Source organism: Danio aesculapii, chromosome 2 (assembly GCF_903798145.1).
Source record: "Danio aesculapii chromosome 2, fDanAes4.1, whole genome shotgun sequence".
Taxonomy (NCBI): domain Eukaryota; kingdom Metazoa; phylum Chordata; class Actinopteri; order Cypriniformes; family Danionidae; genus Danio; species Danio aesculapii.
The window spans coordinates 46861084-46885815 of record NC_079436.1 but is presented as its reverse complement, the minus strand read 5'-3'; the positions used below and the strand labels follow the sequence as shown (position 1 = coordinate 46885815).

The window sequence follows — 24732 nt, the reverse complement described above, 5'->3', positions numbered from 1 at the left end:
ATTTATTTATTTTTTTTCCAAAATGATATTAAACAGAGCAAAGAAATTGTCACAGTATGTCTGATAATATTTTTTCTCCTGGAGAAAGTCTTATTTGTTTTATTTCAGCTAGAATAAAAGCAGTTTTTATTTTTATTTTTAAAAATCAGTTAAAAGTCAATTTTACTAGCCCCTAAAGCTATATTTGTTTTGTATTGTCTACAGCAGTGTTTCCCAACCCTGTTCCTGGAGGCACACCAACAGTACACATTTTGGATGTCTCCCAAATCCCTTCATTTCAGATTTCGAGTCTGTTCTAATGTTTTGATGATTTGATTGGGGAGAGCTTGAAAATGTGTACTGTTGGTGTGCCTTCAGGAACAGAGTTGGGAAACACAGGTCTACAGAACAAACCACCGTTATACAATAACTTGCCTAATTACCCTAATTTGCCTAATTAACCCAGTTAAGCCTTTAAATGTCAGTTTAAGCTGTATAGAAGTGTCTTCAATATATTGTGCACTGTCATCATGGCAAAGATAAAATAAATCAGTTATTAGAAATTAGTTATTCAAACTATTATGTTTAGAAATGTGTTGAAAAAAACGTAAAATATACAGGGGGTTTATAATTCTGACCTCAACTGTACGTAATGTCTATGTATAAAGTGGACTTCACACAGCTACTCTGTTTATATCCGCCATAACTTGCGAGCCAATCTGCTTCCTGGTGAACGTTTTACAAGGGAGCCAAGAGTCAAGGCTGAGTAAACCGAGATATTGAGATTGAACTGTTACGTTTAAACAGACTAAAATAAAACATGATAAATGTTGCGGTTCTGTATAGTAAAAAAAGGCAAATAACAGCATGATCCTATATTAAACAACTCACTGATAATGCCTTAAAGGTATAGTACAATCAAAAATAAAAAATCTGCTTTGTTTACTCAATTGTTCAAAATCTATTTGAGTTTCTTTCTTCTTTTGAACGCAAAAGAAGATATTTTGAAAAATGATGACAGCTGGCATCCAATGACTTTCATAGTATTTTTTAATCCTACTATGGAAGTCGATGGGAGCCAGCAACCAGGATTCTTCAATATATCGCATTTTGTGTTCAACAGAAGAAACTTATAAGGGTTTAAAACCACATAAATGATTAAGTATTTTTTTTGGTGATCTATCTCTTTAACAATAATGATCATATTTACACCCCCAGCATAGCATGCAAGGCATGAAGTGTTTGTACAACAAAATACAGGCTGTATAAAACTGATCATAAGCAAATGACCCTTGAATATTTACAAAAATAGAGCTTTAGTAAAAATAGAGCACTTAAAACGCTTAAATCAACCCCAGAAATAATCTGCATGTCTGTCACTCTCAACCACACGCTGAGAGAAACCGAAAGTAACCTGGATATACAGTAGAGTACTTTAAATGTCCAGTAGGTGTGTGTGTGGGGACTTGTGGTGACCCCCCCACCACCATCTGCGACTGCACAACAATGATAGTGATTCAAAAATATATGTTTTGTTGGGCCGAATCTCGTTATATTTTTGACGTCATTTGTGAGCTGGACGGAGGAGGAGGGGGGCCGCAAATGGCCCATGACGGTTTGAAAGCCCTGTGTTAGATAGAGACAAGATTAATTAAATTTCACGTTTAACAACTGTAAAGAGATGAGATCCAGCAGTATATCCTTGATGAACTGTCCGAGTGTGGATGAAGATCTTTTCAGAAATGCTAGGTGAAATGCTATTGTGAATGTGGATCGTTTTTGTTTTAAAACCCCATTTTAAAACTAAAACGTATTAGTGTAAACGAGGTCTTAGAACTTATATGAAAGTCAATAGTTACAGATTTCTAACATTTGTTTTTAAAATTGTTTGTGTTCAACAGAACAAGGAAACAAAAAAGGTTTGTAATCATTTGAGGAAATGGTGGTTTCTGAATAACGCAAAATAAGCTTCAAGTAGGCATGGCCAACTGTCGCCATTTTCTTCACACGTCATCGCACCAACTGGGGGATACCAAACAAGGGCAAAGTTGTCGAGCATGCGTGAAGTTACAGACGCCTGCTAGCATTTTGCTTAGATGGGCTTTTCTTTAAGTGAAACACTTAATATTTCATTACCTGCGACTCGTTTGTGTTCTGACCACATGTTCTTGGTTGTACACTATATCAATAAAGTGTTTAGACTTTCAAAAACACTGTTTTAATACATTGAGCCACCAAGCATGGTGTTTTTCTAAATGATAATTTATCTTAAATAAAACAAATACATTTATAGATATGATATATAACTATATAATTTCGCTCAGCTGGGAAATGGAGGCCACTTGAATGGTTTGTGAGCACAATTAAGTACACACAGCATGCCATTATCATCTGATAATTGTAAGAAATAATTCCAAAAAGCAACTGACTGTGTAAACTAAAGCCACATAGAATAAAACAAAAATACGTTGTATATGCCGAGTTCAGCGGCTAATCAGCCGGAATCAGCTAAGGTGAAGTGACCAGCAAGACCTAGCTGTCACTCAAGAGGCCCCGCCCTTGATTATGCAGACTTAATAAAACTTAATAAAAACAACAAAAAAATGACTTATAAAAAAAAAAACACCCGCTCGCAGTTGTCATGAAGGGTAATTTTAGCTATATGAACCAAAATCTTTCTTTGTACCGGGCTGTAAATGCCTTTTTTCTGCTGTAAAGTTGGCTATTTTAACAGTGGGCGCAATAGAAATCTGTTCTATTATGGAGCCAGGACTAGCAAACTTTTGATGAATTTCAGTTTCAGTTACTTAGTATTTGCTTCACGAGGGAGAGCGGGATGTTGCTGCTTGGTAAATTGACATTTTTTGGGTGAACTATCTCTTTAAAATCATATTAAAACTTCATAGCAATCAACCAGAAACATACATTTCAGTGTTACTATTCTACCAAAAAACCTTGGCATACTGTAAAAGAAAGCACAAAGCTGCCTTTATTCGGAATATCTCTGTCTCTGCAATACTCACCTTGAGACTTTCAGTATAAATGCTGTTTTAGACTATTAGGATTTGTCAAAGCGAGTTGTCGTGAGATCAAGAAAGATTAAGAAGCATAAAAAGAGCACACATGTTCTACTCAGCTGCACTGCACTGGGGACTGACACACATGCACGCACGCACACACACTCGCAGGGAATGTAATAACTGTTGGGCTTATGCTGGCTTAGCTACCTGTGACACTTGACATTTATCAGACTACATCACACACACACATATGAATTTCGTCCTTCACAATATGCAATTTAGCGGGTGAAAAGATGCGCATGTTCTAAATCTGATTATGGTGAGGTCATTCATTCCCTATTCAACACACACACTGACTTTAGCCTTTTGAAGAATGGCAACAGAATGCATAAAATATATATTTTTTGAGACATTTAGCATCAAATATAGAAGATATCACACAGTACACTTCAATATTTCACCATGGTTCCATAATTATCTTTGTTAAACACCCATACTCGTCTACTTGATGTAGTGCAAGAAATGAGAAGCTTATATCTGCAATTAAGTATGTTTTACCGCATTAATTTTTTCCAACACTGATAACATGTTCATTAAATTTGACATTATAATTTAATCATTTTGAGAACTCCTTGGTGCACGATTTTATCAGTTCATGCATTCCCTGGGAATTGAACCCATGACCCTGGCTTTGCTAGACATAATGTCCTACTGCTTGAGCTAGGTGAATTATAGCACAGAACCTACGTTTGCCAACACTGATTCAACACGACCAGAAGTCAGACAATGTTGTTTCACGTCTTTCAGGCCTCATATACTTCAAGCTAAATTGAACAAATTGGTGTTTAATACAGAACAAATCATGTTCGTTTAAGGAGTTTGAAAGAGCAGGAAAATCTTCTTGTTAGGTTCGCTCTTTCTGGTACAGTAGCAGAGAAGTGTTTAAGTCCATTATGGAGTTCTCCAGAACACATTAGTAGCAGCTCAATGATAGTTTGAATAGTTTAAAGTCAAATAAGTTAGAGCTGTCATTCTCAGCTGCAGAGATAACATGCAACAACGTGTTTCAATTACCAAATCGACAATATTTACTGCACATTTATTGTAAAAACACTTATAACAATGGGAGAAGTCATTTTTCATGCAGTTTTGTATTACTAGTTCTTGGAAAATAAAAACCAACAGGTTTATCAGCAGCCTGGTGTAAAGGACACTGATGTATATGACTGAAGTGCTTTATTCTGAGAAAACAACCAGCTGGATGTACATTATCCTCCTTTTTCATGGCTACTTGCCACAAATCTGAACGTTTAGAGAGAAAGCATTGATTTGAGCTGCACAGTACTGATTTACTATCCCTTTAATTAAAAGTAAAGCTTGCTGAAAGAAAAAAAAAGGTTTGGACACGGCCTATGCTATATTATTTTGTCATAAGATAGCACCAAACAATCAAGAACAGTCGAAAAACAGATAATACAGATATAACACAAATAATACAGTGTGTGTGTATGTATATATATATATATATATATATATATATATATATATATATATATATATATATATATATATATATATATATATATATATATATATATATTACGGGAGTCAAAATTAATTGTTTCTTTGGTGCACCGCAATTCAGATGCGGACAATTTGGTATCAAGTCAATTATGTACTGACGGCCATTTATCTCATTTGCACTACATTGCAGTAGCTTACTATGTCAAGGGATATACGACTGTATGTCTGCAGAGCGAGTTTTCCCCACCGCGTCTATCATGGATCAGCTATGTATAAATGCTCATGTTGTTCTGTGCATGTACTTGAGTTTTTAAAGGTACAGTTCATATATCTGACTGTTATTATTATTATTGTTATTATTAAAGGACAAAATTGTATTAAAATTGTAATATTTTAATTTAAATATAATAATAATTTTTAATACAAGAATTCTTGTGCTGTGAAGTAAAATTGTATATGGAAAGCATCATCAATGCACCGTGATGCACCGAGATATTGAATTGAACCGAACTGTGAGACCAGTGTAGGTTCACACCTATATCTGAGAAAAGAACAAAATTTTAGGAGGTTGAAAACAAGGATAACTTTAAAAAGTTTGTGTATGTCTGTATGTGGTGTGAAATAATGGAACAGATTCTCAAACAATGTTAGGATATTAATAAAAAAAAGATGTATGAATAAATATTATTAAAGGAATGGTAAAATATTAAGCTTGTGCTTCATCCTGCTCCATTTTCGACCATGTTGAAATGTATTTTTTGTTAAAGATTTTTTATGTATTATATTTCTGTTCAAAAATAAATAAATAATAATAAAAAAATACAAAAAAATGTTAAGCAGGAGCTACAAAATTGTATTCAATCACTGTATTTGTATGGAATTTTATATGATTTATGAAAAAAAAAAAAATCTTAATTAGAATTTTGTTTTTTTTCTAGTCCAAATATCCACATTTCTCACCCCACTGGCAGATAATTTGACTTGTTTTAACAATTTTTTTTTTAAATTGAGACTTATTTCTTCTGACGGTGAAAACAACACAATATTTTTCTTGCTCTAAGAATTTTTTGATATTTGGTCTGAAAACAAGACAAAAGTAAGAAAATATTTTTTTTTATATTGTGGTTTTTCAATTGTTGTACCTGAATACTTTTAGACTCCCCAGAAAACTATCAGATAGTGCTATAGTATTCATATCGCAATATTTTTCGCAGAAAAGTAAAATGTCGCAATATCAGATTTTTCTAATATCGTTCCAATATATTATATACAGTTGAAGTCAGAAGTATTAGCCCCCTTTGATTTTTTTTTTTTTCTTTTTTAAATATTTCCCAAATGATGTTTATCTGAGCAAGGACATTTTTACAGTATGTCTGATAATATTATTTCTTCTGGGGAAAGTCTTATTTGTTTTATTTCAGCTAGAATAAAAGCAGTTTTTATTTATTTATTTATTTTTTTACATTATAAGGTCAATATTATTAGCCCCTTTAAGATATAGATTTTTTCGATAGTTTACAGAACAAACCATCGTTATACAATAACTTGCCTAATTACCCTATCCTGCCTAGTTAACCAAATTAACCTAGTTAAGCCTTTAAATGTCACTTTAAGCTGTATAGAGGTGTCTTGAAAAATATCTAGTCAAATATTATTTATTGTCATCATAGCAAAAATAAAATAAATCAGTTATTAGAAATGTGTTATTAAAACTATTATGTTTAGAAATGTGTTGAAAAAAATCTTCTCTAACAGATCTTCTTAAATAGAAATTGAGGAGAAAAAAACAGGGGGGCGGTAATAATTCTGACTTTTTATATCTGTTACTCCACTGTTCTCAAATGTTTTAGTACTTATATAGCAAATACCATAGTCAGGCTGGTTTTTACCATGGTACTTATGTTTTTGGTTTTTTTATTGTATAACCATTGCTATGATCAGATGCTTTATTTAATGGCTGTTTTACCACCACTGTCATTTGTGTGTTTATTTTGATACTGAAAGAAAAAAAAAGAACAAGAAAAACAGCACAAAAAGGAAGTGTGAGTGTATCAGGCCTCTAGGCTAGTTCACACTGCCATAACAAACCAAGCTGGGTAGTGTGAACTTGTTTAAGTGACAGCTCTTGGCCAGAATAACTTGTAATCTGAACCTGTCGTAATGCTGACAGGCAAAAGCCTGGCTAAACGAGACTATACAACTGCATAAGATGCTATAGGACATCAGACTTCAGCACCTGGAACTGAGAAGACAATTGAGGGAAAACCGAACACACTGAAGGAATTGAAATGGTGAATAAACAGAGGAAAAAGGGAATGAGCATGTCACATTCCACACTCCGGCATGCCAAAAACCGTGAACCTCGAACGGGAGAGGAGGAGGAAGAGGAAAACAGAAAGTGACAGAGAGGAGGGTGGCAGGGCGAGGGGGTGGGGGGGTGTCACACATTCAGATCCCAGCTCAGTGTAAATAGTTTTATATTCCATTTGCAGCACACAGACACTGCACTTGTCATGCTGACAGCGAGGGGGAAATCTGTGTTCACGCTGAGGAAGTGAGGGACATTTCTTTATTTCTTCACTTTCAATTTCACTCTCTTCTCTATATCATCTCCTCCAAGACCACGCATCCTCCAGTTTCCAGTGAGAAACTCGCTGGGCAGAGTTTGTGTGTGCTTTAGAACAAGATGGTGTTATCTCCAAGTTAGACGCAGTACATAAATCAACTGAAAACAAATTTAAAAAGGAAAAGGGCTGAGCGTCAGACAGAAGGATGGGCAGACATGCTTACAAATGTCGCATGCTTGGAATCCAGATCATAATCTGGCAGTACTGTGTGTCCAGACTGAACAACTGAATGTGTTTGAGCTGTTGGGGTATTCGTTGGATGGAAAGACAGGTTTACCCAATCACCACTCACACCTGGTGATCCAAAAAAAACATGTAGTGTCTCGATAGGGGCTCTACTGAACTTTTGGCAGAAGGTGCTGTTTTTTGGCATGTTCACGCTGCAGAATATGAACCATTTTAGATAAGTGCATGATGGGAATTGTAAAAAAAAATATGTAAAAGCACCTGACTCAAACTGGTGTTCTTTTAGAAAACTGATATTTGATAAAGAAGATCAGTGACAGAAAGCAGAACACAGACAAACAAAAGATGGATGTAAGGATGGATGGATGGATGGATGGATGGATGGATGGATGGATGGATAAGAGGACGGATTGTTGGATTGATGGATTGTTGGATGGATGGATGGATGGAAAGATGGATGGGAGGATAGATTGTTGGATGGATGGATTGTTGGATGGATGGATGGAAAGATGGATGGGAGGATGGATTGTTGAACGTATGGATGGATAGACGGATGGAAAGATTGATGGGAGGATGGAAAGATGGATGGGAGGATAGATATATGGATGGAAGAAAATATGGATGGGAGGATGAATTGTTGTATCTATGGATGGATGGATGTATGGATGGATGCAAAGATGGATGGGAGGATGGATTGTTGGATTGATGGATGGATGGATTGATGGGTGGGTGGGTGGGTGGATGGATGAAAGGAAAGATGGATGGGAGGATTAATTGTTGGATGGATGGATGTATGAATGGAAAGATGGATGGGAGGATGGATTGTTTAATGTGTGTATGTATGTATGTATGTATGCATGTATGTATGCATGTATGGATGGATGGATGGATGGGTGGGTGGAAAGATGGATGGGAGGATGGATTGTTGAATGGATGGATGGATGAATGATGGATGGATAAAAGGAAAGATGGATGGGAGGATGAATTGTATGTATGGATTGATGTATGTATGTATGGATGGATGGATGAAATGAAGGATGGATGGGAGGAGGAATTTTTGGATGGATGGATGAAAAGAAGGAACAATGGATGGGAGGATGGACTGTTGTATGGATGGATGGAAGGAAAGATTGATGAGAGAATGGATTGTTGAATGGATGGATGGATAGATGAAAGGAAAGATGGATGGGAGGATGGATTGTTGTTTGGATGGATGGATGGATGGATGGATGGATGGATGGATGGAGGGACGGACACATGGATGAACAGACGAATGGATGGTTGGATGGATGGATGGATGGATGGATGGATGGATGGAAAGAAAAGCTAGATGGCAGGATGGATTGTTGGATGGATGGATGGATGGATGGATGGATGAAAAGGAAAGATAGATGGGATGATGGATTGTTTGATCAATGGATGGATGAAGGAAAGATGAATGGGAGAATGGATTGTTGGACAGATGGATGTATGGATGAATGAAGGAAAGATGAATGGGAGGATGGATTGTTGGAGTGTTTTGAAATAAAGTGAAAGCTTAAAAAAGGAAACAGAAAAAAAACTATTTTACTTATACCAATGGCAGATTATTTGGCTTGTTTTAAGGAAAAATTCACTTAATTTTGACTTCTTATTCTGAAAACAAGACAATATATTTTACTCGTCTAGAAAATGCTTCTTAATTTAAGCTAAGACAAAACAAGATAACAACATTAGGCAAAAAAGCATGTTTTGCAGAGTTGTAGGAAAAACAAACACAATAGAAGTCAGTGGTTACAGGTTTCCAGCTTTCTTCAAAATATCTTCATTTGTGTTCAACAGAAGAAAGAAACTTATAAAGGTTTGAAACAAAGTAAAGGGTGACTAAACAGTGACAGAATTATGATTATAAGGTAAACTATCCCTTTATAAAGTCCACAAGGAGAAAAGTCAAGCTGTGGATACTGACAGAGTATAGACAGATAAACTAGGAAATGGATGGATGAATTATACTATGTTGTATAATTTTATCAACCCGAACCAGACAAGTAAAATAAAGGCCAAGGAAACTTGACAAGTGAACAACAATGCGAAAACCCCAGGGGGTAATTAATTCTCCCTCTATCAGTAAAGAAGACAGCGATGTCACATCAGTATCACACCCCGGTTCACACCTCTGCCGCATATTCCTGTCAATCAACAGTCACCGCAGGACATCCTGTTTGTGAATGGCGGCTGCCTTTGGGGCCTTAATGAGCTTTCACACGCTTTAAGAGAGACAAAACGGCAGCTAAATATTCCTTGTCTTGTCGTCTCGTCTCTTTATCATCCGCCTCACATCTCTGCTGAGGAACCACCCGAGTGTAAAAGATGAAATTGTTTGCTTACGATGCATGGGACATTTCCACGAGACGTCTGAATTGAATTTAAAATGCGTTCAAAAAAAGCATGTGACCCTAGGCTGCTTTTCTCCAGTACGGGAAGAATTATGCGTCAAAGTGGTTGACCCTGCTAAAGGAATGACTGTCAGTACACCAGAGCCTCTGAAACCAGTCTGAAAACGGAAATCATAACAGGGTCAGAAAAGACGGAACAAGACAACGAATGATCAGTAAACCCAGATAATTACCAACGTGGCCAATGCGTGCTACCAAAAATATCACGCCGCTCTGAATAGAGAGTCTTTAAGGAGGAAGGAGAAAATAGTATTTCATATTAATATTGAAGATCTGCAGCGCAGGAGGGCTAATGATGCTCTGGATGCCTATTAATGATACATAATAGAGGATTCTGGAAGTCTGAGTGCTTCATTTAGGTGGTAGGCTATTGAAAGTCCAGTCACTTGGCTTTGTTCAGTCACATAGAGAATTTAAATGCTGTTTTTTTTTTTTTTGCTAGGAAATTATAATGTCCTGTCAGGAAGACAATACACAGTTTCTTTCAAGAGATGTTTCGGGGAATATAATAGAACAAAGAAGACGACGATGAGAAAAAAAACCCAATGCATAAGGAAATGAGTGGGAATTACAAACGGTCAATACATGTCTTTTTGATTATCTCAAACAACAGTGTCAACATTTGTCACCCAGAACCATAATTTGGGGTGGGGGGTTATTTGCTTATTTCACGCCGTCGCCATTTTAAAACATGAAAGCGAGGCTGAGGTGGGAAGGCTGAGGTTTTCGAGCCTTCTCATTTATAGCTCCTAAACTCTGGAATAGCCTTCCTGATAACGTACGAGGCTCAGACACACTCTCCCAATTCAAAACTAGATTAAAGACCTATCTGTTCAGTAAAGCATACACTTAGTGCACCATATAGGGGGCTTCCACACAGGTTCTGCATCTTGTTTATATACACTATGAACAGCAGCTATGCTAATTATTTTCTTTATTCTCCATTTCCTCCTGGGGATACTCTTCCCGAGGCCCTCAGACTATGCAGAGTCACTGATTCGATCCAAGACCAACGACGAGATGATCCCAAGGTTTCCATATCCTGGACCAGGCCGTATCCTGAGCAGCTAATGTGGTGTTCATGGAAGAGTGGAAAACATGAGACTGATTCCTGTGACGCTCCAGAGACAGACGAGTCTTCGCTGAGGCCAGCTTCCAGCCTCCGCCACTGAGACTGCAGCTCTGCACAAGACGTTTGGCCAGCGGAGAAATTAAAATGATCGTGCCCAACTGAGCCTGGTTTCTCTCAAGGTTTTTTTTCTTCACTTCCGCCATTTAGTGATTTTTTTTCCCCTCTCCGCTGTCGCCACTAGCTTGCATGGTTTGGGATCTGTAGAGCTGCGCATCGTTGGATTTGCTCTTCAGTGTTTGGACTCTCAGTAGTGATTATTAAACCACACTGAACTGAGCTAAACTGAACTGAACTTAAACACTAAAAACTGAACTACACTGTTCCTATTTACTATGACCTTTTATGTGAAGCTGCTTTGACACAATCTTCATTGTATAAGCGCTATACAAATAAAGGTGAATTGAATTGAATTGAAAGAAACCCGGACGTATAGTTACTACAAGCTGTAGACTATAAAATCTCTGCTGTTGCCATGATTTCAAAGTGCAGATATGGTGTAAACATCACTTTAATATCATTCAGTTAGGTTTAATTTAAGCAATTAAAAGCATATTAGGCATCAAACAAAATCACAACCTCTTTAAGTGTAATACGCTTCAGTTTCCTACTAGGCTTCAGTTTATGGCACCAGGTAAACACTGTGGGGATGCTTCCCTGCTTCAGCCTATGTGACCCCGTGAGCGATAAACAATGCAGTCCTCTGTAGCACACCCTCGTGTTGTCTGTAATAGTGCTGTCCCGGTACTGAAATGTAAAAAACGAAGCACCGCTTAGCACATTCTAAACATCGCTGATTTGTCATAGTATTCACCAGTTCTTAACAAAAATAACTGTAATTGGCTGTGAAGGTCATCAGTTCATCGCTCTTCACTGAGTGCAAACACAGATACAAGGACACTGGAGCATTTTAAAGCTACGAAGATCAGTCGATTCATCAGCGGATTGCTCGTCTGTGTTTGCACTCGGTAAACATCAGTGAAGTCCAGTGAACTGATGACCTTCACAGCCAATCACAGTCATTTCTGTTGAGCACTGGTGAATACTATGGCAAATCATCGCTGTTTAAGAATGCACTCAACAGTACTTAAACGTTGGCAGGAAATTTACTTTTTTGAAATAAATTTCAGTACCGAAACTAGTGCCATTTCCCTTAACTTAGCTGAAAATGAGGCCTGATATGCCTTTTTAATTTTTATTGTCGATTCAGAATGGACCTTTGGTTAGGAAGGCGGTGAAATTACAAATTTGTGTCACTTTCTCTTCGCTGATAAGCCAGATACACAATGTTCCAGTGTGACTCAGGTGATACTTTCGTGTTTCTTCTCACTGCAGCCTCAATTTTGCTTTTGAAATTGCGTCCGCGTGACATAAGTCTATTGGCGACCCACGACCTTACTGCCAAAATTCCAGGACTTGTATATTTTTTGTCCTATATATGAACTCTCTTGTCCTGTTTCTGACTGTTATGCCATCGTAATTGTAAAAATAACCATTCAAACAAGGCTTTAAGGCGGGGTGGTGGTGCAGTGGGTAGGGCTATCGCCTCACAGCAAGAAGGTCACTGATTCGAGCCTTTGCTGGGTCAGTTTGCATTTCTGTGTGGACTTTGCATGTTCTCCCCGTGTGCATGTGTGCAGTTTCTCCGGGTGCTCCGGTTTCCCTCACAGTCCAAAGACATGTGGTATATGTGAATTGGGTAAACAAAATTGTCCGTAGTGTATGTGTGTGAACGAAAGTGTATGTGTGTTTCCCAATACTGGGTTGCAGCTGGAAGGGCATCTGCTGCGTAAAACATATGCTGGATAAGTTGGTGGTTCATTCGCTGTGACAACCCCTGATTAATAAAGTGACAAAGCTGAAAAGAAAATGAATGAATGAAGGACAAGGCTTTATGACCAAGTTCTGGATTCACAGTAAACTATTCACCCTCATGGTCCGTTTTTTTGACTGTAGCAAATCAGTTCATGGCAAGGAAAACAATTACTGGTACGCTTACACGCACCTCTCAAAAAATTTAACTACATGTCACAATGACACCTAACGCAAGCTTGTAATTGGTCAGCTTTGTAGCGCTGACGAGTGTAGGCGGGACAGAGAACCACATAAACCAGTTGGAGCGAGGGTTTACAAGTATCTAATCCCATGAAGGAGCTCCAGGTGGAAAGTTTTGTTTTGTGTTTACCTTATGATTAAAGTTGTTGTACGTCCACCGGTTCCCGCCTCTGACTGAGCAAGTTTGAGCTACTTGTACATCAAGGTATCGTTTAGAAAAAACAAAACACCAATGCAGACACTCGACACAGAGGAACATAAAAACCTCACTGCCAGCTAGCATTTTGGAAGTGTTACTGCAGAGCAACACAATCAGTACGCAGAAGTATAAACGCACGGCTACACGCAAGGCAGGCGCCGTGGGTCACGTCGATCACTCGACGCAGAAGTATAAACCAGCCTTTACTACACGAGAGTAGACAAGAATTGGGTTCACAATATTTTGCTGAGATGCCATTTGATAATCTGGAATCTGAGGATTCAAAAAAATCTAAATATTAAGGAAAAATTGCTGATAATTTTTTTTATGTTTACAGTGAGAAAATTACTAAATGTCTTTATGGAAGACATTGTGATACCAGCAGATAAGCTAATCCTAAAATGTAGTATAGAAATCCCATAATTAAATACAAAGTGAAAGAAAAAACTTACAAAAACGTCCATCTTTTTAGAAAAAAGCTCCACCCCTTTTCACCAGGTTATCGTCTATTAGCTTCTGTTAAAAATAAAGTCTGACAAGTTCTTACCAGTGAGCTGGTATAGGTGGGGTCAGATGTGTCTTCCTGCAGATAACGGGACAGGCCAAAGTCCGACACCTTGCACACAAGGTTGCTGTTGACCAGGATGTTGCGGGCGGCCAGGTCTCGGTGGACGTAATTCATCTCCGACAGGTACTTCATCCCTGCAGCGATACCTCTCAACATCCCCACCAGCTGGATCACAGTGAACTGACCATCGTTTTGCTGCCATTCAAGAGAGAAAACACAGACATCACATTAGATTCACTTATATCACCTCAACCAATGGAGATCATTGGGTTTAACTGTAAATACATTGTTATTATGAAGACTAGAAAAAAAGACCAAGACATGACAGTGGTGCACGAAGTGTAATACTTTATAAAGAATTTTAAAGTACTCATTTTCAATTTTATATTATGACCTGCAGGTTTTTTGGATCTTTGTGGTGTTGTTGCTTTCTTTCCTATGTCTCTGTCTCTCACTCTCTTTGTTCTAGATGGGCGTGGTCAGTGATTATCACATGGATGTGGTGATTGGTATGGCAGCATTCTCCAAACCTTTATTCTGATGCCACTTTGTGCCATCGTTGTTACTTGAATTCAGATTGGTCGTTTTAGTACTATTAAACCAACCTCATTGGAAGGAAAATTTGATTGCAATGGCCATTAAGCTGCTTTCAGCGAACTTGTCAAACCAACAATCAAAGACCACATATTTTATCCTAGGAATATAGGAATCTATTATGCCTACTTTCCACTATGTTGTACGGTTCAGTTCAGTACGGTACGGGTCACCTTTATCAGGCTGATGTCTCTACTGCCAAATGGTACTAATGAAAGTTGCAATTGATGTCATTCTCGCTCGAGGAAATGTCAAAGTAAAGATATACAGGTTGTTCACATACTGTGTCATATACAAAACAGATGCTTATACACCTAAATAGGCTTGCTTGTGCATAAATGCTAATAACTAACCTATCTATGAACATGATTTGATTATAGCTGCAGATCAATGATAATGTGAAATAGCCTACTGTACATCTGCAATTATATATGTATATAAATTATATTAAAACATATATGAACACAGTCTCTGTGTTCTCTCCTTACAGTCTCTGAAAGGTTACCAATTACAAAAAAAAAAAAATACCCAAATCAAACATTTAGGCCTTATTTGGGTATATAAACATAATTTATATGTTCAAAACATATACAGTCAGTACAAACCTCTAATTTTTCATAATAGTCCAAAAGGCAATGATAATAGTTAAACATGACAGTTTGTTCATGTTTTAGGTTGCTGAAAGAATCATTTGCTCCTTTGATTATTGTTTTTTGGAGTGCACGCAAATGTGAAACAACTCACGCTTTTAGACGGCTTTGTAAGCGACAACAGGACACATGGCAGATTCTGTTCTTCTTCTTGGCTTTGTGGCTGTTCATCAAGACGACGACAAGGTTTGTTTGTTGACAAGGTTTGTTGATAAGCTTGGGTCGACCATGGCTTTTTATTATATGTAAATATTATTACGATGTAATGTCTCGGCTGTGCATTTAAAAATGGCGCTTCCTGTGTTTTCATTCTCCGGGCTTGTTACATGCTAGTGACGTTTCTCTGTAAACCAATAGTGTTCAAATGCTCGTCTAGCTCCACCTTTTGGTATCTTTATACTTTTGACAGTGGTAATGGACATAAAAGCATACCGAACCATACCACTCAGTGGAAATGGGTCATTAGGATATCTCAAATTTATCTCTGATGACCAATTCATGGCTGAAATCGCACAGTGTGAGCAGAGCTTAAGACTTCAGTTTATTTGAAACAGGGCAATTAAGAAAATAAGTTTTATATACACTGTAAAAAAATATCTCTTAAAGGTGCAGTGTGTGAGTTTGACACCCAGTGGTTGAACTACGTATTGCATTCCTGGATCAACACACACGCAAGCGTAGGTTTCCATATTGAGGACCGTCAGGAGCGAGTCTGACCATCGAACTTAAAAGCTCATTTAAATCATGTTCTAAATAAAAGCAACGGCAAGTGATAGAAGAAATATTATCCATATTAAAAGGAGTTTTTGTTCTAACCAACACCTCGAATTGATATATTAGGCACGGCTTCTATTTCTTAACGCTGAACATTAGAAAACTGACAATGATCACCTAAAGGTTCTTTATCCAGTGCTAAATTCGAATACCATTTTACATAACATTTATTGCCATACTATTGAAAGCAGCAGCAGCTAGTTACAATAAACAATTTGAAATGGAACTTTAGAACAGTGAAATTATGCAAACCAACACATATCAGTGATTCAGCATCCATATTTAATCATTAAATAGGTTTAATATGTATTAATTAGATTATAAACCTTTCCATTTTGTGAGTGAGTGCATATTCTGTGCTTCTGAATGGCTGTATTTAAATGTCTGTCATGTTTCGTCTGGTCAAACAGCCAAATTGCTTATCACTGCAAATCTTATCACATAGTGTGTTGTTAGGACACGGAGTTACAATGTAACCTGCTCTCCTAATGTTTACGTTTAGAATATTTATATTATTTGCTAATTAATAACCTCAAGTGGAACTCTGAATCTGCAACTCATTTCGGAGTCTGCTACTGTCCAACAGAGGTCGCATTTCGATCACGAACGCATGCCTTGAGAGTCTTTCTGAATGAATGAATTAAATAGGTGGTTTTCCAACAAGCTGAAATATAATTGGTTGAAGTGGCAGTGGGTGGGTTAAAAGAACTAGAACAAAGACACCCGTTCCGGCATGTAACAGACATTTTGAAAGCAGAATATCTGACTTCAGCATTGTTTTTCAGATAAACAAGAATGTTCACTTGGCATGTTTGTTAAATATCAACAACACAGTATGGTGTTGTTATGCTTTAGAAGAGTCAAAAACTTAGATACAGCACCTTTAATTAACCTAAAGGGCAGTCTGAGAGACTTTTTTTCACCTCCCTTTTCCCTAATGTATCTTATTTCTTCTTTCTTGGAAGGGGGCAGGTCCAATTTTACAGCATGTAAAAGTTTATATGTCAAATAAAGGCTTTTCATCATCATTATCATCATCATCATCATCATCATCATCATCATCAACATTTTCCGCATTTTTACATTTATTTTGTGTTTATTAATGGTTTTTTGATCAATAATGGGATGTTGATCTCTGCTCTGTCGAATTTTGATGTTGAAAATTCATCAACTCTATGGTCAAAAATGTGACTTTTATTGACATTTTAGAAGTTAGAAATAATATAATGTTTAGGAAACAATATATAGACAAATAAGTGTGTAAAATAGCAGAAAATGTATTCGTTCATTATATACAACACAAACCCAGACAATATATCACTTTAAACGATTAATAATGTGAAATTCATCAACTCTATGGTCAAAAATGTGACTTTTATTGACATTTTAGAAGTTTGAAATAATATAATGTATAGGAAACAATATATAGACAAATAAGTGTAAAAAATAGCAGAAAATGTATTCGTTCATTATATACAACACAAACCCAGACAATATATCACTTTAAACAATTAATAATGTGAATAAAAGTCACTTTTTCAAACTTTTCAAGGTTAAAAGTTTTTGGAAGAAAGATCAAGGTCCCATATCGCAATTCCAAAGCATAAAAAAACAGGGAGAATAAAAAAAATAAAAGTATAAATCCCAAAATACTGAAAGCTGCTAATTTATGGACATTTTTAACAGTGCAGAGACAAACCCTTCAATATTTTGGAAATAAACAGCTGGACGGTTTAAATAAACATCTCATGCTTTCACATGCTGATAAAAGAGACGTATTGATTTTTCCTAGTGTGCACCATTTGTGTTTAACGCTCTTCATCAGTAGCTGCTTAAAAGATGTTTACAGCACACGGTGGGGGACCGTACAGTTCCTGCGAAACTTCAGTACACAGCCGCCATGTTGCACAAGAGAAAGCTTTGAACCGAACGCACGATAACAAACAGGGGTGGGGGGTGCGGATCGATGCTGATGCTACTCGGATGTGCTGGATTTCTAAGCCAACTTCAAAGCGTCCCTTTATTGCGGCACCAGATCAAAGCTAGCAAGAACCAATCCATGAGATTGAAAAAAATAGGGTGAACATCGATTAAACAGCGTACTTCTCCGTGCCGGAGGGAAAGAATGAAACAGAGAGAGAGAGAGAGAGAGAGAGAGAGAGAGAGCGAGAGAAGCAGACAGACAGAAACACTTGTTTTGGATGTTGCATTTACCCTGAGGAAGGAGTCGAGCGCCCCGTTCTCCATGAACTCGGTGACGATCATCACTGGACGGCTTTTGGTCACAACTCCCTCCAGACGGATGATGTTAGGATGGTCAAACTGACCCATGATTGATGCCTCGGACAGAAAGTCACGCCTCTGCTTCTCAGAATAGCCCGCCTTCAGTGTTTTGATGGCAACGTAGAGCTCTCGTTTTCCAGGGAGTTTCAGTCGACCTTTATAAACCTCCCCGAACTCACCTGAGGCCCACAGAGAGGAGGAATAAATGAGTACACAATAAAGCTACTATTGCTGAAAGGTTTTGAATATTACTAGTTCACCCAATTCACCTATAGCACATGTCTTTGGACTGTGGGGGAAACCGGAGCACCGGGAGAAAACCCACACGAACACGGGGAGAACATGCAAACTCCACACAAATTTTTTTAATATGGAGTATCTTGTGGCTCTATATTCATGTTTGGTGTCATTTTAAATGTCTCTGTGTGATTGGTAAAGTGGTCTTAATTTCACTGTAATATTTTACAATCTCCCTTATGTCTGTTAATTTGGGTTTTGACTTTGATAAGATCTTTGCCAGATGCTCCAATCCTGGAAAAATGGTCTTCACATCAATTTTATTGTCTTGAATTTATGGCGATTTGAGTATTTAAGGGAAATGTGCGAAGTGTCTGTGGGATCCTGTAGCCAGGATACCCTGATGTAGTGTGTGAGTCTCTGAGCTCTGCATCAAGGCTTGTATGCTGCAATGCACTTCTACACAGTCAGGTATTAATCTCTAACTCTTAAATGTATCTTTGGGTAATTGATGTTGTACAATCTGAATTGGCTTATTTTGTTTAATTATGTAAATTGGAATGGAAAATTTTAGCCTAGCAAATAAATGTAAATTTCTTGTTTAGCTCTAATATCTCCTGAAATCATTGTAAATCTTGTGGATTGTTCAGGCTGATGTTTCCACAGCCTACGACCAAGATTGCTCATACACTCAGGCTTAATTGATGGAGCATGGGCACAGCATTAGAGACCTGTTGATTTCTGACAATCGCTGACTTAGTATGATATAATCTAGTGGCTAGGTCAAACTTTCTTTATGTATGAGCAAGCATGGGGCAGTCTAATATTACTTAAAGGAAATTAGTTTACATCTGAAATATATGAATGACGAAGAATTTAAGAATATATTTTTTTTGATTGATAGAGCCACACTTTTGTATTGACTATATTATACATCATAACTTTTAAATATTGATCTTATTCTGCAATGTGGAAGTGTGCTTATTTTTGCGATTGTTTTAGAACTTCTGATTCAGTAGCCTATGTGAGTAATGACTATAGGAATAATAAACGGGTCAAACTACTTGCTCTACAAACAAGTGTGTTCATGACTATACATAAAACATTGAATAATAAAAGCAGAAAATATCAGTTTGCAACATCAAGCAGAATAACGAACTGTTTTTAACGTCTACAAATAAATGAAAGTGAATAAGAGCGGAAGTCTTGAGCCAAAAACATTCTAGAGACTGTTTGGAACATCATATACATATTTACATATATACATATATACATATATACATATATATATATATATATATATATATATATATATATATATATATATATACACATTATATATACATATACATATATATATATATATATATATATATATATATATATATATATATATATATATATATATATATATATATATATATATATATATACATATATATATACATATATATATATATATATATATATATATATACATATACATATATATATATATATATATATATATATATATATACATTTATACACATATATACACATATACACATATATACACACATATATACATATACACATATATATATATACATATATATATATATATATATATATATATATATATATATATATATATATATATATATATATATATATATATATATATATATATATACATATACATATATATATACATACATATATATATATATATATATATATATACATATACATATATATATACATACATATATATATATATATATATATATATGTATGTATATATATATATATATATATATATATATATATATATATACACTCATATATATATATATATATATATATATATATATATATATATATATATATATATATATATATATATACACACTCATATATATACATATACATATATATATATATATATATATATACATATATATATATATATATATATATATATATATACACTCATATATATACATATACATATATATATATATATATATATATATATATATATATATATATATATATATATATATATATATATATATATATATATGTGTACAGTTGAAGTTTACAAATGTGTTGAAAAAAATCAACTAATATATATTGCTTAAGAAGGCTAATAATAGTGACCTTAAAATGATTTAAATAAATAAATAAATAAATAAGAACTGTTTTTATTCTAGCCAAAATAAAACCAATAAGACTTTCTCCAGAATAAAAAAAATATTATAGGAAATACTGTAAAAAATGTCTTGCTCTGTTAAACATCATTAGGGAAATATTCAAAAAGGAGGGATAATAATTTTTACTTCGACTTTATATACACACAGAGCAAAAACACACCACACACCTGCCCCAATGACTTCCTCAATCTTGACCGTGGAGACGTCGATCTCTTTGGCAAATTCTCTGACCGCTTCATTGGGATCTTCATAGGTGAAGGGGTCGATGTAGATCTTCATGCCTGGAGAGCCTGGCAGCGTCGGGCAGCCCATGGGCGTATGGCAGTTTGACAGATCCGGTCTAAGAGTGAGCTCTAGAAAAACAACACAATTCAACACAATTTAGCCCTCAAAATGATTTTACACCCTGCTAATAACAGTTTTCGTTTTAGTGTGGTTGTAAAACAGCATTGCAGCAAATCTATTTTATGATCGAAACTAAATGAGGGCAAGACTAAGCACGTTATCATAAAGCATTTCTGTTTTAATGCATTTATCCAAGCAGTAAATAAACAAATGCATTGTGAATGACTAAACAAGACGCAATTTAAAGCTGAGCAAATGTATCTGAAATATGAAAACTATTACAGTGAATATTGCCTGATGCTGATGACAACAATAGATTCTTATGAAGACATGGAAAATAAAAAGGGCTGGAAATTGAGGTAAATAAAAACGACAGCATCAAAATGATTCTCTAGATTTTTTGTGTGATTAATGGTTCTTAGAATCTACAAATCGAGAATAATGTGCTATAATATATGTAATAAAAGTATCTAAATGTCTTTAGGATACATTTAAGATGTTTTTGTTTACCTTTTGAAAACTTTTGTAATTGTAAGGAATGTATTTAAAAATATATTATATTATATTATATTATATTATATTATATTATATTATATTATATTATATTATATTATATTATATTATATTATATTAAACAATACTTGGTCTAACCCATACTTATAATAACAATTAAACTGAGTTCACAGAATAATTTTTTTAATAATAATAATAAAATCAATAACTTAATTATTATAATTAATGATATATATTTTATATTTAGGTAACTGAACTATTTAAAGTAATACAATTTGAAATTTGATTTGAAAGATTTAAGATGACAATTAAAATTATTAGGGACTTCACTGTGATGCTTAAATGCAACATTTTAATACGTCATCATAATTTCTATTCCGTTTTTGTGTAAATAACTATTTGAAACTTCATAAAATAAAATAAAATAAAATAAAATAAAATAAAATAAAATAAAATAAAATAAAATAAAATAAAATAAAATAAAATAAAATAAAATATGATAAAATAAAAAATAAAGTAAACTAAAATAAAACAATAAAAAATAAATTATAAATTAATAAAAAAAAAATTAAATAAAAAATAAAGTAAAATAAAATAAAATAAACAATTTAAATATAATACATACATATTTTCAAAATACATTTATTTAATTTTATATTGATAATAACAATGTAGTGACTAAACAATATAATGGCCGGAAATAGTTTGGCTGGGTTTTGTTTTTAGGATTTTGATTAAACATTCAGGATTTGATTTCAATGGTATACATATATACTACTAGCAACTATATATAAAAGAATAATAATATGATAAACACAAATAAACAGATTTAGTGCTTTCTACAAAGCTTACTAGTTTTGTAAAGTAGCACTGAAATCATTTCCTGAATGGTTAATCTCAAATTCTTTTAAAAAATAAAATAAACAAAAAAATCCCAACCTCTATTGCCAGCCATTATAATGTTTATTCTCCCTCTTTCTTTCTTGCTTCTTCCTTTAAATAAAATATTATGGATTCATAGCTGGTGACTATGCCATCATTAAAGAGTGAGACTGAATCTCTCTCTCTCAGCTTTTCCAGCAGAGCCGAATCAAATTGTCCTCTGCCTTTATTCCCCCACAGGACCTCATATAAACAGATAACACAGACACGCTATCAAAACTCTCCTCATGGCAGAAGATGAAACTTCATGTGTAAACATCACTATGAGTGTGTGTGTGTGTGTGCGTGTCTGTGTGTGTGTGCGAGAGAGAGAGAGAGAGAGAGAGAGAGAGAGAGAGAGAGAGAGAGAGGGAGGATGCAGAAAGTAATCTCAGAGAATCAGTGAGAAGCACAAATAAAAGCAACATTACAGGAGCTCTAAAAGGAGGTGTTCATTTCCGCTGGCCAGAAGCAGGTGTAGAAGCTGATGCAATCATGCTGAAAGACAAAGAGTAACCTGTGCTTCACAAGAGCTTTAAGAGCAGTGATTCTGATGGTGGAACGAGAGCCTAGGATCGACACCCGGTGAGATGTTCAAGACTGATGGCATTATAATACCACATTCTGTGCTCGCTCGGCTGAGCCCAGACTGAAGTGTGAAGTGAGGTAAATTCAGCCTGTTTACGGAATTCATCAAGTTCATCAAACACTGATCATGATTCAACATTATTATAGGTGTAGGATATGCAATCAATCAATCAATCAATCAATCAATCAATCAATCAATCAATCAATAAACAAAATGTTAACAATGCAGATAGATGGATATGGAAGGGTTGACAATGGATGGACGTATGGATGGATTGATGTATGGATGGATGGATGGATGGATAGATGGATGGATCAAAAGATGGAACACTGGATGGATGGATGCATAAACTATGGAAAAATGGATGGATAAAAAAGGGAACATTGGATGGATAGATGGATGGATAAATGAATAGATGGATGGATGGATGGATGGATGGATGGATGGATAGATGGAGAGACAGACAGACCGATGGATGAATAAACTATGGGAGGCTGGATGGATCAAAAGAGGGAACATTGGATGGATGGATGGATGGATGGATGGATGGATGGATGGATGGATGGATGGATGGATGATGAATGGATGAATGGATCGAGAGACGGGCAGACAGATGGATGGACGGATGGACAGATGGATGGATAAATAAACTATGGGAGGCTGGATGGACCAAAAGAGGGAACATTTGATGGATGGATGTATGGATGGATGAATGGATCAAAAAGGGAAAATTGGATGGATGGATGGATGAATGGATGGATCAAAAAGGGAAAATTGGATGGATGGATGGATGGATGGATAGATTGATGGATAAAATATGGGAGGATAGATGGATCAACAGTGGGGGAATTGGATGGATGGATGGATGGATGAATAGAAGGATAATGTATGGGAGGATGGATGGATCAAAAGAGGGAACACTGGATGGATGGATAGTTGAATAAACTATGGGAGAATGGATGGATCAAAAAAGGGAACATTGGATGGATGGATAGATGGATGAATGGATGGATGGATAAACTATGGGAGGCTGGATGGATCAAAAGAGGAAACATTAGATGGATGGATGAATAGATGGATGGATTAAAACGGGAAAATTGGATGGATAGATGGATAAACTATGGTGGGATAGATGGATCAACAATGGGGAAACTGGATGGATGGATGGATGAAAGTATGGGAGAATGGATGGATCAAAAACAGATGGTTAGAAAAACAGATGGATAGATAATGGATGGATGGATGGAGAGACGGACGGACAGATGGAAGGATGGATGGATGGATGGACGGCCAGACAGATGGATGAATGAACTATGGAAGGATGGATGAATGGATGGATGGATGGATAGACAAACAGATGGACAGATGGATAGACGATGAATACATGGATGGAGAGACGGATAGAGTGTCGGACAGACAGGTGTATGGATGAACTATGGAAATATAGATGGATCAAAAAAAGGAACATTGGATAGATGGATAGATGGATGGACAGATACCTAATGTGATATTTTTAAACTTGCTTTTCTGATTTATCTATTCTGATTTTTTTTAATAATAACAATAAACAAAATACATAAAAATACAACTACAAATAATATTAATAATAGTAATTTGTTTTTTAAAGACAACAAAAGGTCAGAATTGTGAGATATAAACTCAGACCTATGATGAGATACAAACTCACAATAGTAAAAAAACATACAGATTCTCAGAAACAAAACTTTAAGTCATGTTAAAAATATGTTAAAAAGGCAAAAACATATTATGTGTAACATTATATATATATATATATATATATATATATATATATATATATGTATATATATATATATATATATGTATATATATATATATACATATACATATATATATATATATATATACATATACATATATATATATA

At 35.3% G+C, this 24732-nt stretch overlaps 1 protein-coding gene across 1 annotated transcript in view; it reads right to left on the bottom strand.

The window, feature by feature from the left end:
- LOC130238455 (ephrin type-B receptor 1-B) overlaps positions 1-24732 on the bottom strand; it is a 295859-nt gene that overhangs the window by 23166 nt on the left and 247961 nt on the right. The window contains exons 10-12 of the mRNA XM_056469487.1: positions 20626-20811; positions 17955-18202; positions 13702-13917 (exon numbers count right to left, since the gene is read on the bottom strand). Coding sequence (XP_056325462.1) covers positions 13702-13917; positions 17955-18202; positions 20626-20811 — 650 coding nt within the window. The remainder of the gene's footprint in view (positions 1-13701; positions 13918-17954; positions 18203-20625; positions 20812-24732) is intronic.